This window comes from Aptenodytes patagonicus, chromosome 3, assembly GCF_965638725.1.
Source record: "Aptenodytes patagonicus chromosome 3, bAptPat1.pri.cur, whole genome shotgun sequence".
In the NCBI taxonomy this organism is placed as follows: domain Eukaryota; kingdom Metazoa; phylum Chordata; class Aves; order Sphenisciformes; family Spheniscidae; genus Aptenodytes; species Aptenodytes patagonicus.
The window spans coordinates 23,633,953-23,646,822 of NC_134951.1; the positions used below are offsets into that span (position 1 = coordinate 23,633,953).

General features: G+C 38.0%; 1 protein-coding gene across 2 annotated transcripts in view; it reads left to right on the plus strand.

The window, feature by feature from the left end:
- Positions 1–11,303, plus strand: part of SH3YL1 (SH3 and SYLF domain containing 1) — a 51,308-nt gene extending 40,005 nt beyond the window's left edge. For both annotated transcript variants that reach the window (XM_076332857.1, XM_076332858.1), the window contains one exon: positions 10,704–11,303. In XM_076332857.1, coding sequence (XP_076188972.1) covers positions 10,704–10,903 — 200 coding nt within the window. In that variant the 3' untranslated portion in view covers positions 10,904–11,303. The remainder of the gene's footprint in view (positions 1–10,703) is intronic.
- The last annotated feature ends 1,567 nt before the right edge of the window (positions 11,304–12,870 follow it).

A 12,870-nucleotide genomic window follows, 5' to 3' on the forward strand; every position in this document is an offset into this window, starting at 1 on the left:
AACATCACTGGAAATATTTTTTCTTTCTTTACATTCTAGCAGGTAAATGAGCCAGTCCTTTTTAATAAAGGAATTATATAATATACGCAAGAGGGTTTTAAATTTGAGGAAATAATCAAACTGGTAGTCACATCAATTGCAAGCCATATATTTTCTATTTCAATAACAGAATACTGTTTTCTGTTGCAGTTTTCATCATTTTGATTGCTTTCTAAACTCTTGAGTGGAAAAATCAGTTGTAACGGGATTTTTTTGTTGTATGTGCATGTAGCTAGTAATAAACATATAATTATGTACTTCTGTAGCCTAATTTCCTTGTTTTCAGAAGTATTCTGTGCATTTTTGACTGTTATCATAACATAAATGAAATAGTTTCCATTGTTTCTAAGGAGACAAGTTTAGGTGCATACATGCATGCTTTCAAACAACTGAACTATTTCTAAGATTGTCTTTCAGAATATCATCGAAGTGTGGCTTCAATTGTTTCTTTGTTCTAACTCACTCACTAGAGTGTGACTCCTTAGAATTATTATGATCAAAACCACTGTTATTTCACATATTTTGAATTTAAAACTAGTATTCCTTCTTGTTTTAAAACTCTTACTTAAAAGCAATTACAAAATGTAGTAGTGACGTAAGGCATGAGATACTTAAAATTAGAGGACTGAACAGCTTGCAGGAAATTGGCATGTACGAATAATTAGTGGTTTCCTCAAAAATCCAGCACTAAGCCTTACATCTTTCTTCCACACAGTACCTGTAGGTTCCCTTCCAATGCTTCTTTGACTATCCCTGACACAATTCACCTAAGAAATCAAATCTCTGTAGGGCATAACTTTATGTTCATAAGTTATTTTCATAGCTGCTGTTTAACATAATAGTTCAGAAATAGAAGTAAAATATAATGGAAACCAAGAGGGTAAGTTTAGATGTAGTAAAAGGTAGATACTCCCCAGTATGACTTATCATATATAATCAAGACGTCGGATTTGCCTCATGTTCTTGAAAAAGGTGCTGTATCACTGAGACTATTATTAGTTTCAGCTTCATAATTCTTTGGAGAAAAGAGAGCTGAAGAATTAGCATTATATCAGACAACACACTGTCCAATTTCTTTCTCCATATTGCGGGTCCAGCACACAATTAGTGCTTTGACTTCAACCTGATTAATGCTGATCTTAACTGTTTTCTAAATTAGTATCAACAGGTTGGTTTTAGGCTCATTTCCTTAGTCTCTTTGAAATAGCTGCATGTACTGGTATTTCTTATGGTCAGGGAACAGATAAAGGCACTAATCACAAAGACATCTTTCTTTTCCCTCCTAACTTTGTATTCCTCTAGTCTTCTGTTTGCTAGGTTCCTTTATTGTATACAGAGACTTCTCTTCTTTCGAAACCTGCTAATATTAAAACAGTTTATAGAACCGATGATTTTTTGCTGGATTAATGATTGTCAAACTAATGAGTAACATCTGTGTTCAATATTGTATTATGTTGAATTTCTAATATGCCTCTAGGTTTAGAGTTCTGGGATTTGGAATACATCCATTCATGTTCAAAATCTATAGCTCTCTATATTTAAGTTTCTTTAAATTATGTACACATCCCCTTTATTTTGATTTCTCTTAATCAATGCAAAACAAATCAATGCAACACATCTTCATTGTTAGTTTTTGTAAGTTCATTATCATTCTTCTAAATGCATTTGACCCCTTAGCTCTGTGTTGTCTAGCTTTATCATTTATTCTGCAGCCTTGGTTCAGCTCAGCCTTCAGCTAAAAGAGCAACTCCGCTACGTCACTAATACTTCTCTCGTTCGTGTACCTCAGCTTTCTGTGGCTTCCAGTTCCTCCAGTGTTCTCTACTCTCCTTCCCTTTCCATTTTTTCTTTGCTGATTTCTTCATTCATGACTTTATCTCTTCATCAAAAGATCTGTTCTGACAGTCTCCTCTGCTGATTCATCCCAAATATTTTTTTATTTTCACATTCAGAAATAAATCCATGATCTCCACAAAATGAGTTCTCTGTTCCTTCAGTTCTGTCACCCTTCTATTTAAACAGCTCTGTGCTTAATGGTAGAGTGTGAGAAGTCAGTTACCTACAGGCCTCTTACCTTATGGTAATATTCTGTTTACTCATTTTCAAGAAAAATCAGGTAAAATTGAATAGATGTGGAGAAAAGTAAGTACAATGAATGGAGCAAGGAGTCACTGATATGGAGTAACTAAGTTATTTTTAGTGTAACAGTCTGAAGGTTTAAGAAATGGTTTTTGACTATAAAAGCATAAGGAAGGTAAATGCCAAGAAAGAAGGGTTTCAGCCAAAGGCCAATGTCAACAAACAAAAAAATAGATGTAAGCTAGTAGTCAATTACTTGAAGCTGGACGTTAAGAAAGCTTTCTTACCAACTGGGGGAGTAGGGCTTTGAAATAGCCTCCCCAGCTGACTAATGGGAGCAAAAAGAGGAGTGGCCAAAAAGGTGGTTTAACGTCTGGCAATACACCAGACTCCAACCTAAGTCTCACAGTGTGCTTTATTTAGTTCCGTGCTCCTGATCTCATCTGTATGGAGGTCTTGCATTACTAGATTATTCTTCAGGTCCTAGCTAGTGTCTGTCCCCTCTTACCAGTCCACACTGGGTATCTTTCAGTGATACCTATATCACCGATACAGATATGATGGTTCTACTCGTCCTCAGCTCATATCTTCTCTGAACTTTATAGCTTTCACAGATGCAGAAGATTCTCATTGTTTTGTCCCCTCCGTCTCCATTTGCCCCAGGTATCCATCCTATCTTGTCGCTTCTTTTTGACCATTACACTCTCAATCTCATCCAGCGATATCTCTTCCCAGTGGCAGCATCTCATCCTCTTTCATCTTATAAAGCCCATAGTTGATCATATTGCTGTTATCTAATCTTCTTTCATCTTGTTGTTTGGAGTTCTTCAGTACTATTCTCAACCCTCTTTAAAGCAGTTTCTCTTGCACCCAGTTCAAGCCATTGGCTCTACCTATGCTGATAAATTAAACATTGCAAGGGCATGTGCTTTATAATTTATTCCATTTATTGTTAGCAGGTTCCTGGTATGATTTTGATCTGGGAAAGGTAGCGGGCTGTCAAATGATTCCGTAGTAGTTTGGAAGTTAGCATGTGCCAGAGACTGTCCCCAGTAGTCAGTATGAATGAAGCTACTCTCATTTGGAGACATGGAGTTTAATAGCAGGGACAGGGCCAGACTGGCAGTTGGCCTTGGTACTGCTCCATTCCCTGATGTAAATGTAACTGGTACTTCCAAGTCTCTGGTGACCTCTTTATAACCATGTATTAGAAAGTGCATTCCATCTTCTCTTAACCTGGTAGATTAATTGTCATATACTGTTTTCTTTGGTAATACTTGTGCTCCCTGAATTCCATTGCTGGGCTATGTCTGTAATTGCCTTTACATCTGTATTTCCAGTGTGTCACTTAGAAGCCCTCCATTTTTCTGTTAAGATTTCCCAGCTAGTTATCCTTTGTCCCTTTTCATTTGCTAGATAACATTTTCTGCAGATACCTCATAACTACTTTTATTCCAGCTCCATCTCTTCCTGCCTTGCTCTGGTACTCCTTTGTTAACAAATTATGGATTCAAGCTAAAAATGATCAAATAGAATCTGAAACAGTGCTCTGTTGCTGACCACTGCAGAGCACGTGTGATCTTCAAGTTGAATTTCTTTAGTTCTCTCTTTCTGAGCAATATGAGTCCCTATAGGACTCATATTGTTCTATGAATGCCATTTCAAAGATGCAGCCTTTTCTTTCCGTCTCCACTTTTGTCCAGGCTTTTGTCCTGTTATGATTCAATTGTTGCAACATCCTTCTCTCTGACCTTTGCAAATTAAATATTCCTTTGCTCTCATCTTGATTCAGTTCTTGCTTCAAAGTTAATTTCCTGCCCTATCACTTTGCCCATATCGTTCTCCTTTACATTCCTCCACTGACTCTCAGCTTAAGTATCTTTGAGCTCAAACAGAACCAAAAGCACTCCCTGCCAGATCCAGCTTTCATCCCATTCTTGTGAGTATTACAAATTGAACTTAGTGGTTCACCTACTACTTCAAAGTTAAACTTAAGCCATTTCTCTGCCTGCCTTTAGGCATCATTGTACCCTGATGCTGCTGCATTCCTCAAGTCAAAATTTTAGGTCTCTAGTTCCTACTATCCTGAGCCCTAGCACTAATTCAGAAGCTATCCCTGTCATTAGTAGTGACCCTGATGCCTTCAGAATTTACTACATGCTATTTCCTTTGCCCACCCCTTGCCTTCCACATTCTAATGCACAGTGCACTGGATCCAGCAGAAAATGTATCTCTTTAGTGCTTGCAGTTCCTACCCAAATCCTACCCAAAATATAGCTCAATAAGCCTCAAGTCTGAAAATATGAAGGAGGAGGGGCAGCAATAACTGTAAAAACTGGACCTGTTCAAACCCCTATTACAAGTAGTGTAGAAGCTGAATAACTGTTGCTAACTGGATTCCGTACCGAAATTCTAGTCCCACCCTTAAAGCTGACTTTGACTGTAATGCAGGAACTCGTATCTGCCTCAGAACGAACCGTAAGTCATTTGTTGCTCTTATTCTATCCTTCACCTGTCCTGCAAGGATCCAATGGTATCTCGAAAAGAGACACTAAAAGTTTCCAGACTTAGCTCTATCGGTTGATGAGCACAGCAAATCCAGAAATATCTGTAAGATACTTACTCTTGCCATTGAACGCCTCATCTCATTCCCGATATTGCTTGTCCACCAATGAATCTTTCTCTTCAGCCCCTTACTTTATTAATCTCTGATCCTAGTCTTAACCCTAACAGTAGCCCAGTCACTCTATCAGTTCTAGGCTAAACTGATTTGGTTTTGCAAAAAGAACAGCCATCCTAGTTTCTCTTGGGACTGCTAGTGAGCTTAGCTTTTTATTACATATTTGAATTCCTGCTCTTGGCCTAGCTTTATCATCACAACACATACTTGCCCTCCTTACTAGACCAGCAGTTAAATGAGTTCTTTCATTATAATTACTAGTTAAAGCTCAGCAATGGCCATGAGCCATTCAGCCTGAACCCTAATCTTGACACTTTTGCAAGAACTGTCACAGGGAAAGACTGCTCAGTTCCTATAGCTTAAACCAAAATCAGGATCAAAGCGCTTTATTAATTCACTAATGACAGATAATTCACTGGTAATCTGTGAAGTATACATTCAGGATCAATACATTACAGCAAATACACCACAATATTAGACAACTACAAAATGTTAATAAACACCTGAAGTTTCTAAACACAACCTCCAAAGTTTCAGTTGCACTTACAGGCACGCATGCATATCAAGTGTTACATGTACAAAGCTTCACATTCATGCACATCCCCTCTCACAGGCAGTATGGGTTATGAGCACACAGTCTATTCTGGCAGTGCAGGTTCTCCTACTTGCACAAACCTCTTGTTGGAGGTGTGGGTACTCCAGCTCTATGTGTGCTCGTGCAGCTCCCAACAACCCACTGATCCATATGTTGGGAAGAAGCCCCACCACAAGGTCGCATATGCACAGAGATGTGAGTCCCTAGTAGGTGCACTGCATGCTGTCACTCCCCTAGCTGAGCGCAGGCTAGTCATGGTGTCTGACAGGGAGGCTGCTCTGTCTGGCTTAGACAGAGTGCTGGCAAGGTGACTTCTATTTGTGTCAACTTGGGTTTTGATTACTGCTCTTTGCAGTCCAGACTCTCTCCCCACCACCCATTACAAATTTTCATGCTGCTTTTATATTTAAAGGTAACTTTGTTTCAAAAGTCTCTTTGAAGTTTTTCACCGAATTACAGAATGTTTGAGGTTGGAAAGGACCTCTAGAGGTCATCTGGTCCAACCCCCCTGCTCATGCAGGGCCACTGAGAGCCAGTTGCCCAGGACTGTGTCCAGACACCTTATGAATACCTCCAAGGACAGAAACTCTACCACCTCTCTGGGCAACATGTGCCAGTGTTCAGTCACCCTCACAGTAAAAAAGTGTTTCCTGATGTTCAGAGGGAACCTCCTGTGGTCCTGTCACTGGGCACCACTGAAAAGAGCCTGGCTCCATCCTCTCTCCACCCTCCCTTCAAGTATTTATAGACATTGATGAGATCACCCCTGAGCCTTCTCTTCCCTAGGCTGAAGAGCGCCAGCTCTCTCAGCCTATCCTCAGAGGAGAGATGCTCCTGTCCCTTCATCATCCCTGTGGCCCTTTTGCTGGACTCTCTCCAGCATGGCCATGTCTCTCTTGTACTGAGGAGCTCAGAACTGGACCCAGCACACCAGGTGTGGCCTCACCAGTGCTGAGTAGAGGGAAGGATCACCTCCCTTGACGTGCTGGCAGTACTTTACCTAATGCAGCCCAAGATACCTTCCGCCTTTTTTGCTGCAACAGCATGTTGCTGGCTCATGTAAAGCTGTTGAATCAAGCTAATGGTTGTCTTCCTCTTTAACATCTCCAGTCACAGCCTGATAAGTCTTCCTTTCTAATATGATAATTTGGAACAAACATCCTTCAGACAATCAATATATGTATACACACACACTGTTCACGCTCACAATCATATCTTAGTGGGTCATATTGTCCAGGCCATTTGCTAAGGGTGGCCATTAAAATCTCCTATGAACTCTTCATTGTTGCTGGCACCAACTCTCATTTTTCACTCAGAGATTTGCAAGACCCAGTAATTAACCTAGTTCTTCAGCCTACTTTGGATTCTTTCCTGAACTCTAATTATAAACTCTGTACTAATCCTTTCCAAACAGAAGTCCAATGTCCCATAACAGGTAACGAACTAAGATTTCTGTCTGTTCAATGTTAGCTACAGCTCTCATCCTAAACCTACGAGTAATAACCAAGGCTTTCAATGCCTCTGAACACTGTACTAGCGATGATAAACCTTTTTGATACTTGATATATTTGTTTTTAAAAGCATAGATGTTTGCATCTGCCTAGATCCATTAGTTGTTTTCCATCATTTAGTCTGTTTGTTGGTTTTCTCTAATTTCTGCTGCACAAACAGGGTTCATATGGTTGCTTAGTTTTCTGGGTCTCCATTTAACCAATGAGAATTCTATTGCAGCTTTTCTGTAAGCTGACACTTTTTGGTGGAGCTTTTATGCCAGCACTGTACAACTTCTGTCATCTCTGATGCTGGAGATTCATCTGACTTTAACATTTTGTGTGGCTGTTCCAGTCACTTCTCTCTACTTCTTTACAAAAAAACAGAGAAAGTAGAAGTTAGTATGTTGAATGTGTTGCTCATTCACATTGATTTTTAAATAGCAAAAACTGTAGCCATGCATTCTAAAGGTTGCACAAAATATTTGAGTAAGGTAGAGAGACTGTTCAGTTTCAAGGAAAAATATATCTACCTAGACAATCACATTTTCGTGTGGTATGTTGCATCCCAATAGAAGCAATGTTATAGCCTTTCAACTTCAAAAGGAACCAGACCCACAGCCCATTTACCAAAGCAGAGATTTAGCAGAAAGTGCATAATATATGGACAATCAACAATAGGATTACACTGTCAGTCATCAGTACCCTTGGTCAGATGGCTCATTTGCAGTAACAATTGAGTCACAGGGCTCCTTTTTTGCAAGCTTCTTAATATGGTTTGGATGAGCCCCAAACCAGCAGTAACAGTTTGTGTTAGTTCACTTATAGTTTCTGTCATCTAGGTGCACACATGACCCACAAAGATCCTGCTAGCTCTCTAATTGCTGACAATTAGTGAATTTTGCAAAGTGGATGTTTAGCAATCTCACCACTAACCTCAAGCACGTAAAACTTACTTCAATTTTATTGCTGTCTCAATGGTCAAAAGCAGCACTTTGCAATTTTTATCTAATTCTTCTGCAAGTTCTTCAGCATCAGACATTCAGTGGCTATGGGTTATACATCTATGCCATTAAATTAAATTTGGGACCTACAGCTGGACTGTACTACTCTGTCTTCCAACTTGGATTTAGTTTTTGAAAGCTTAATAAACTGAACCCAAAATGATGTAAATGCCTGTTCTTCTCTAAAAAGCAGTTTTCAAATAAGGCTATGCGTTTACAATTATTTTATAGGTTCACATTAGAATGTGAAACTAGTGGCTACATCTACTAGTCAGTTAAACAGTGTGAAGGCATTGGCCCAAGCACTGTAACTCAGTTACCTATGTGGTTGTGTTGTTAGAAAGTTCCTTGCCGTTATTTTCACCTAGCACTTTCCCAGATAATTAATAGATGTGGTTTAGGAGTTACTCTGGTATAGAAACCAGTAGGTAGTTTGGATGTGGCTTTCCTCTCTGGATGGTGAGCGTTTACTAGGATGTATGTGGCCAGTCTATGCCAGTTGGCCTCAAAGTCAAAGAAGGGCTCTGGCATTCTTCAACAGATTAATATAAATGTAGCCAGTGCATCTGTTCTGTAGCAACTTTCTAGAGAATGCTTTCATTCTGTGGTAAATGTGCTGTAATTAAAGATAGTTTTACCGCTCCTTCATTCACTCTGGGGCTGGTACAGCAGCGCACCCAAGAGGCTGTAAATTCACTCTAGTTTATACCTCATCAAGTCCTTAATCCATAGCAGTAGTCCTTATCAAAAAGTTCAAATCATTATGGTATGTAAAGATGAATAAAAATGAAAGGATATTGTGGTCAGAGCAGTTTGTTATCCAGCATATGCCATATCCATGGGTGCTAGAGCATTGAATATGTATGCTGGCTGCGGCACTAATTGATCTTCAGCCAAATTGTCTATATTTCTGTTTTGACCACTGTGTTTGTAGAATTGTGCTGTGTGTATTCAGATACCATTAATTAAGGATTTTCCACAGTGTAATTTGTTTTTATTCCAGTGTGCATACTCATAAATCTCAATGATTTCTGTATCATATGCTGTATGTAGCACTGTAGCACCATCTTGTGTGAGCTGCAAATGTGGTTTCAATATATGCATTCAGCAATCTTCTTGTTGACTATAACAATTTTATTTAAAACCCTTTTATGTAAAACTGAAATCGGGAAATGAGAACATGAAATAGCTCCCCCTTATATGTGGTAGATTTCATAACAGCACATTCATTTCAGATAGTTATTTGGTAGGATGATCCATATAAATATGAGGCATGGGATGCTGCAATCTGGAGGCAATAAGTATGCATTTTATCTGTTTTATGCTACAAAAGTACAGAAGTAAAGCACAGAGATTAGAATCTTTGTGAGAAATAAAATGAAACTATAGTATGGGAAAGAGCTGCTAGGGAAAATTAAGTAGGAATTTTTATGAAATAGCTGACGGGAATAAAGCTGGAAAATGCTTTTAAATGACAGCAGGTAGCAAATGGGGCAAGGACTCAGAAATCAGTGTTCATAATCAGCTGTAGTGCTTTGAGGTTTCTGCATGTTTGGAAAGATACATATGCACAGGAGCAAAGAGTGGGAAGGGAAAGACAAAACAATCTTGTTCATATGACAGAGCAAACAATGATTGGAGGCATGATTGTGGTGCATCAAATGCACTCCTACACTTTAATATCTCACACGCACTTCTTTTGTTCCACCTTTTCATGCTTTAATTTGTGTCTACTTTCCCTTCGTTTTTCTTCCTACTTTTACTGAGCCAATTTCAGTATACTCAATAGTTTGTGTAAGAGTAGTCTTGTAGTCTTCCATTGCTCCTTCCATTTTTCACTTTTAGATGCATTCATGCGAGAAACTTAACTGTTTTCTAATCAACATTAAACAAATGCAACTACCTTGTATAGTTCAGACAGTTAAAGGAATTGAGAGCAAACATGATTTTTAGCAAATTGAAGATATTCACATAGATTGAAAGTTCAATAGTAATAAACATTGAGATATGGGCTAAAAAAGTGTCAGCAGGAGTGGAGGCTGGATAATGGTATCCAAGACTTTGGGTGATTTTAACTCTAGGTCAGAAGACTCATGACACGATTCCAACCCCAGTTAAGGACTGAAATAGTTATGTAGGAGCCTGGTGGAAAGAGAATAAAAGCTATTTGTATATGTGGTCTAAAATACCACTATGCGAGCCAGGTCGCTTCCAGTATGTCAAACCATAATCCGTTCTTTCCGCTAGCACTTTTTGTGTGTTTTGTTCAATGTGTGAGATACACCAAAATCCTAGACACTGCAAACCCTATGGAAAGAGAAGAGAAATGCTGTGGTTATTTCGTATTTTACCATCCTATATTCTGAATATTGTTAAAAAATCAAAATCCCTGCTTTAGTTTTTGTAATTTCTATGAAGAAACTGTCACAAAGAATACATACCAAAACTAAAACCTGAAAGTTGTTCTGTTCAGCAATCTTTCAGGAAGCACTCGCACTTTCTTCAATGCACCGCTTTTGTTCCCACTGTCGCTGTTTGACCGCATAAGGCATATAAAAAAAGTTGCTGATCTTTATTTTGTGTAAAGTACTACTTTATTTATTAAATAGACTATGGCAGTAGGCTAGAATCCAAATTTCACTTACCTAAGAATGTAGTGGAAATGAAGGCGTTTTCTGTCAGTGGTTTATATGCTCAGATAAATTATTTTGGTGTCTTTGTCACTGTTTTCTACTGTCATTTAAGAATATTGTATTTAAGGACTTACTGTATTGCAGTTTAGTAATTTCCTTTTTATTTAATTTCTTTCACTTCAGGTAACTCTTTGAGCAGTCCAGTAGAAGTGACAGCACTTTATTCATTTGAAGGACAACAGCCGGGTGACTTGACTTTCAAAGCTGGAGACAAAATCACAGTCACAACCAAAACAGATTCCCAGTTTGATTGGTGGGAAGGAAGAATAGGAGGACAAACTGGCATCTTTCCAGCCAATTATGTTGCCATAAGTAACAACTAAATTTGTATAGAAGAAAATGTTGAAGCAGTAATATATTTACACTGAAAAATATATTTTAACTTTTCAGATTTTATTAAAATGAAATTCTTGATCAAGGCTATTCTAACACAAAATTGAAATGCATTAAATGACTTTAACTTTCCCCTAGACTTATTTGTTAAACAAACAGTAGGTGATAGTCAATTTATGGTGAAGTTTTATTTTTGAGCAAGTTGCCATATAAAAAGTACTCCAATTTGTGTCTAGTTTCAATTCTGTCTTGCTATATGGATTTATTTTTTACATGAGGAAAAAATTACAAACAATTTAAAACTAGACATGCTGAAAAATTACTGATTTCTATTAAATTGTAATTTATGGTCTCTTTCTATAATAAATGCTCTCAAATTTGCTTTAAACCGTCTCTGAGTTGGAGCTGTTTACTTTTACTAAACACAGATATTTTTTCTCAGGTATGGCAGAAGAAATTACTTTTCTACTTGGTTTTAAAAATCACTTTAGGCATTGTAGTTTTTCTTAGTAACTACTTTAGGTCTGGTCCCCAATCTTTGTCCTTGTTATGCATACAAAGACCTTTTTTTAAACAACTCTCTAACAGTTAAGCAGTTCAGCTTCTTCGATAGCTTGTCTTATATTGCCCTCATCTTTGAAGAATTTAAGCACTTCTGAACGTTTGTTTAATAAAATGCATGAATAGTCCCTCCCAGAAAATATATAGGCTTATGATGTCCCTTGATTCCTGTAGGAACTTGTTCCACAGATGGAAAGCAAGATAGAGAAATCTCTGCCTGGTTCACAAGTAAGCTTGCACAACTCTTCCTGCTTCTTCCCATTTAAGATTTTTTTAATGTTTAATCTTTAAGGAAAGAGCAACATAGAGTAAATTCAGAGTAAATAGAGTAAATTATTAACCGTAGGATAGGAAAGATATTTCTGTAGGATATATGTGGTAGTAATGTATAGCACTATCATTCTCAGATTTCAACTTAATTTTGAGTATTTTTGTAAATCAGCTTCATTTTACAGATGCAGATATTGGCTGGAAAGTTGATGTGAGAAATCAGAGCAGAGGTGAGAATGAGACTTGGAGTTTTTGAGAACTGGTTTAGTTTCCTTCTCGTTGCTGGATATGCTGAATTTGCCTCTTACATGGAGTTAATGCCAAGGTGATAATTATGCTTCTTCAGTCTCGTCTTTTCCCCACTTGAAAATGTATTTTGTTAAGTCCTTGTTTCTTCTAACAGTGCCATGAGTATCAGATGGAAAATTAGTATGTGTGATCTTTCCAGCAACCAAGTTGCAGTTGATCTGCTGTTATGATCTACTAATCTATCAGGTGCTGTTTAGCTTTAAGTTATACCATCTGAATGGCAAGATTAAGCCTAGTGTAGAGGAAGACTTACCATCATTAGAAAATCATTCCACTCCACTCACTGGCAAAAGTTTCTGGATCATTCCAGAAATCCGCTCCACTCATTGGCAAAAATCATTCCGCTCTACTCATTGGCAATTTCTGGATTTCTTTCAGGCTGGGCCACACATTTTTGATAAACAAACTCAAAATGAGACAGAAGAGACTGAAACTATAGTCAAATGTGTTTACTACCTTTCAATGAAAACCCTTCATATTCTTTGCCTCATAGACAAGGCAGATGTATGTGATCTGTCTTCAGACAGATACCACTACCAAACATCCATACCCCTTGCAGGTATTTTTTTAGAAAGTATTTTCCAACCAGTTGGAAAGAGCTATATAACCTTACGTAGCTGCAGTGGAGTGTTAATATATGCCTTTAGGAGGACTGTTGTAGCATCTGCCAATTTGAGGTGAGAAAGCAAATTCTGTGTTTGCCTATCTTTCATAGACTGCATCTATTGCTTATTAAGTAAGGAAACACTGAATCGTCTAATATCAAGACTCAGTGAACAGGATTAATAATAATATCATAGACCCAGAAGCTAGGTAT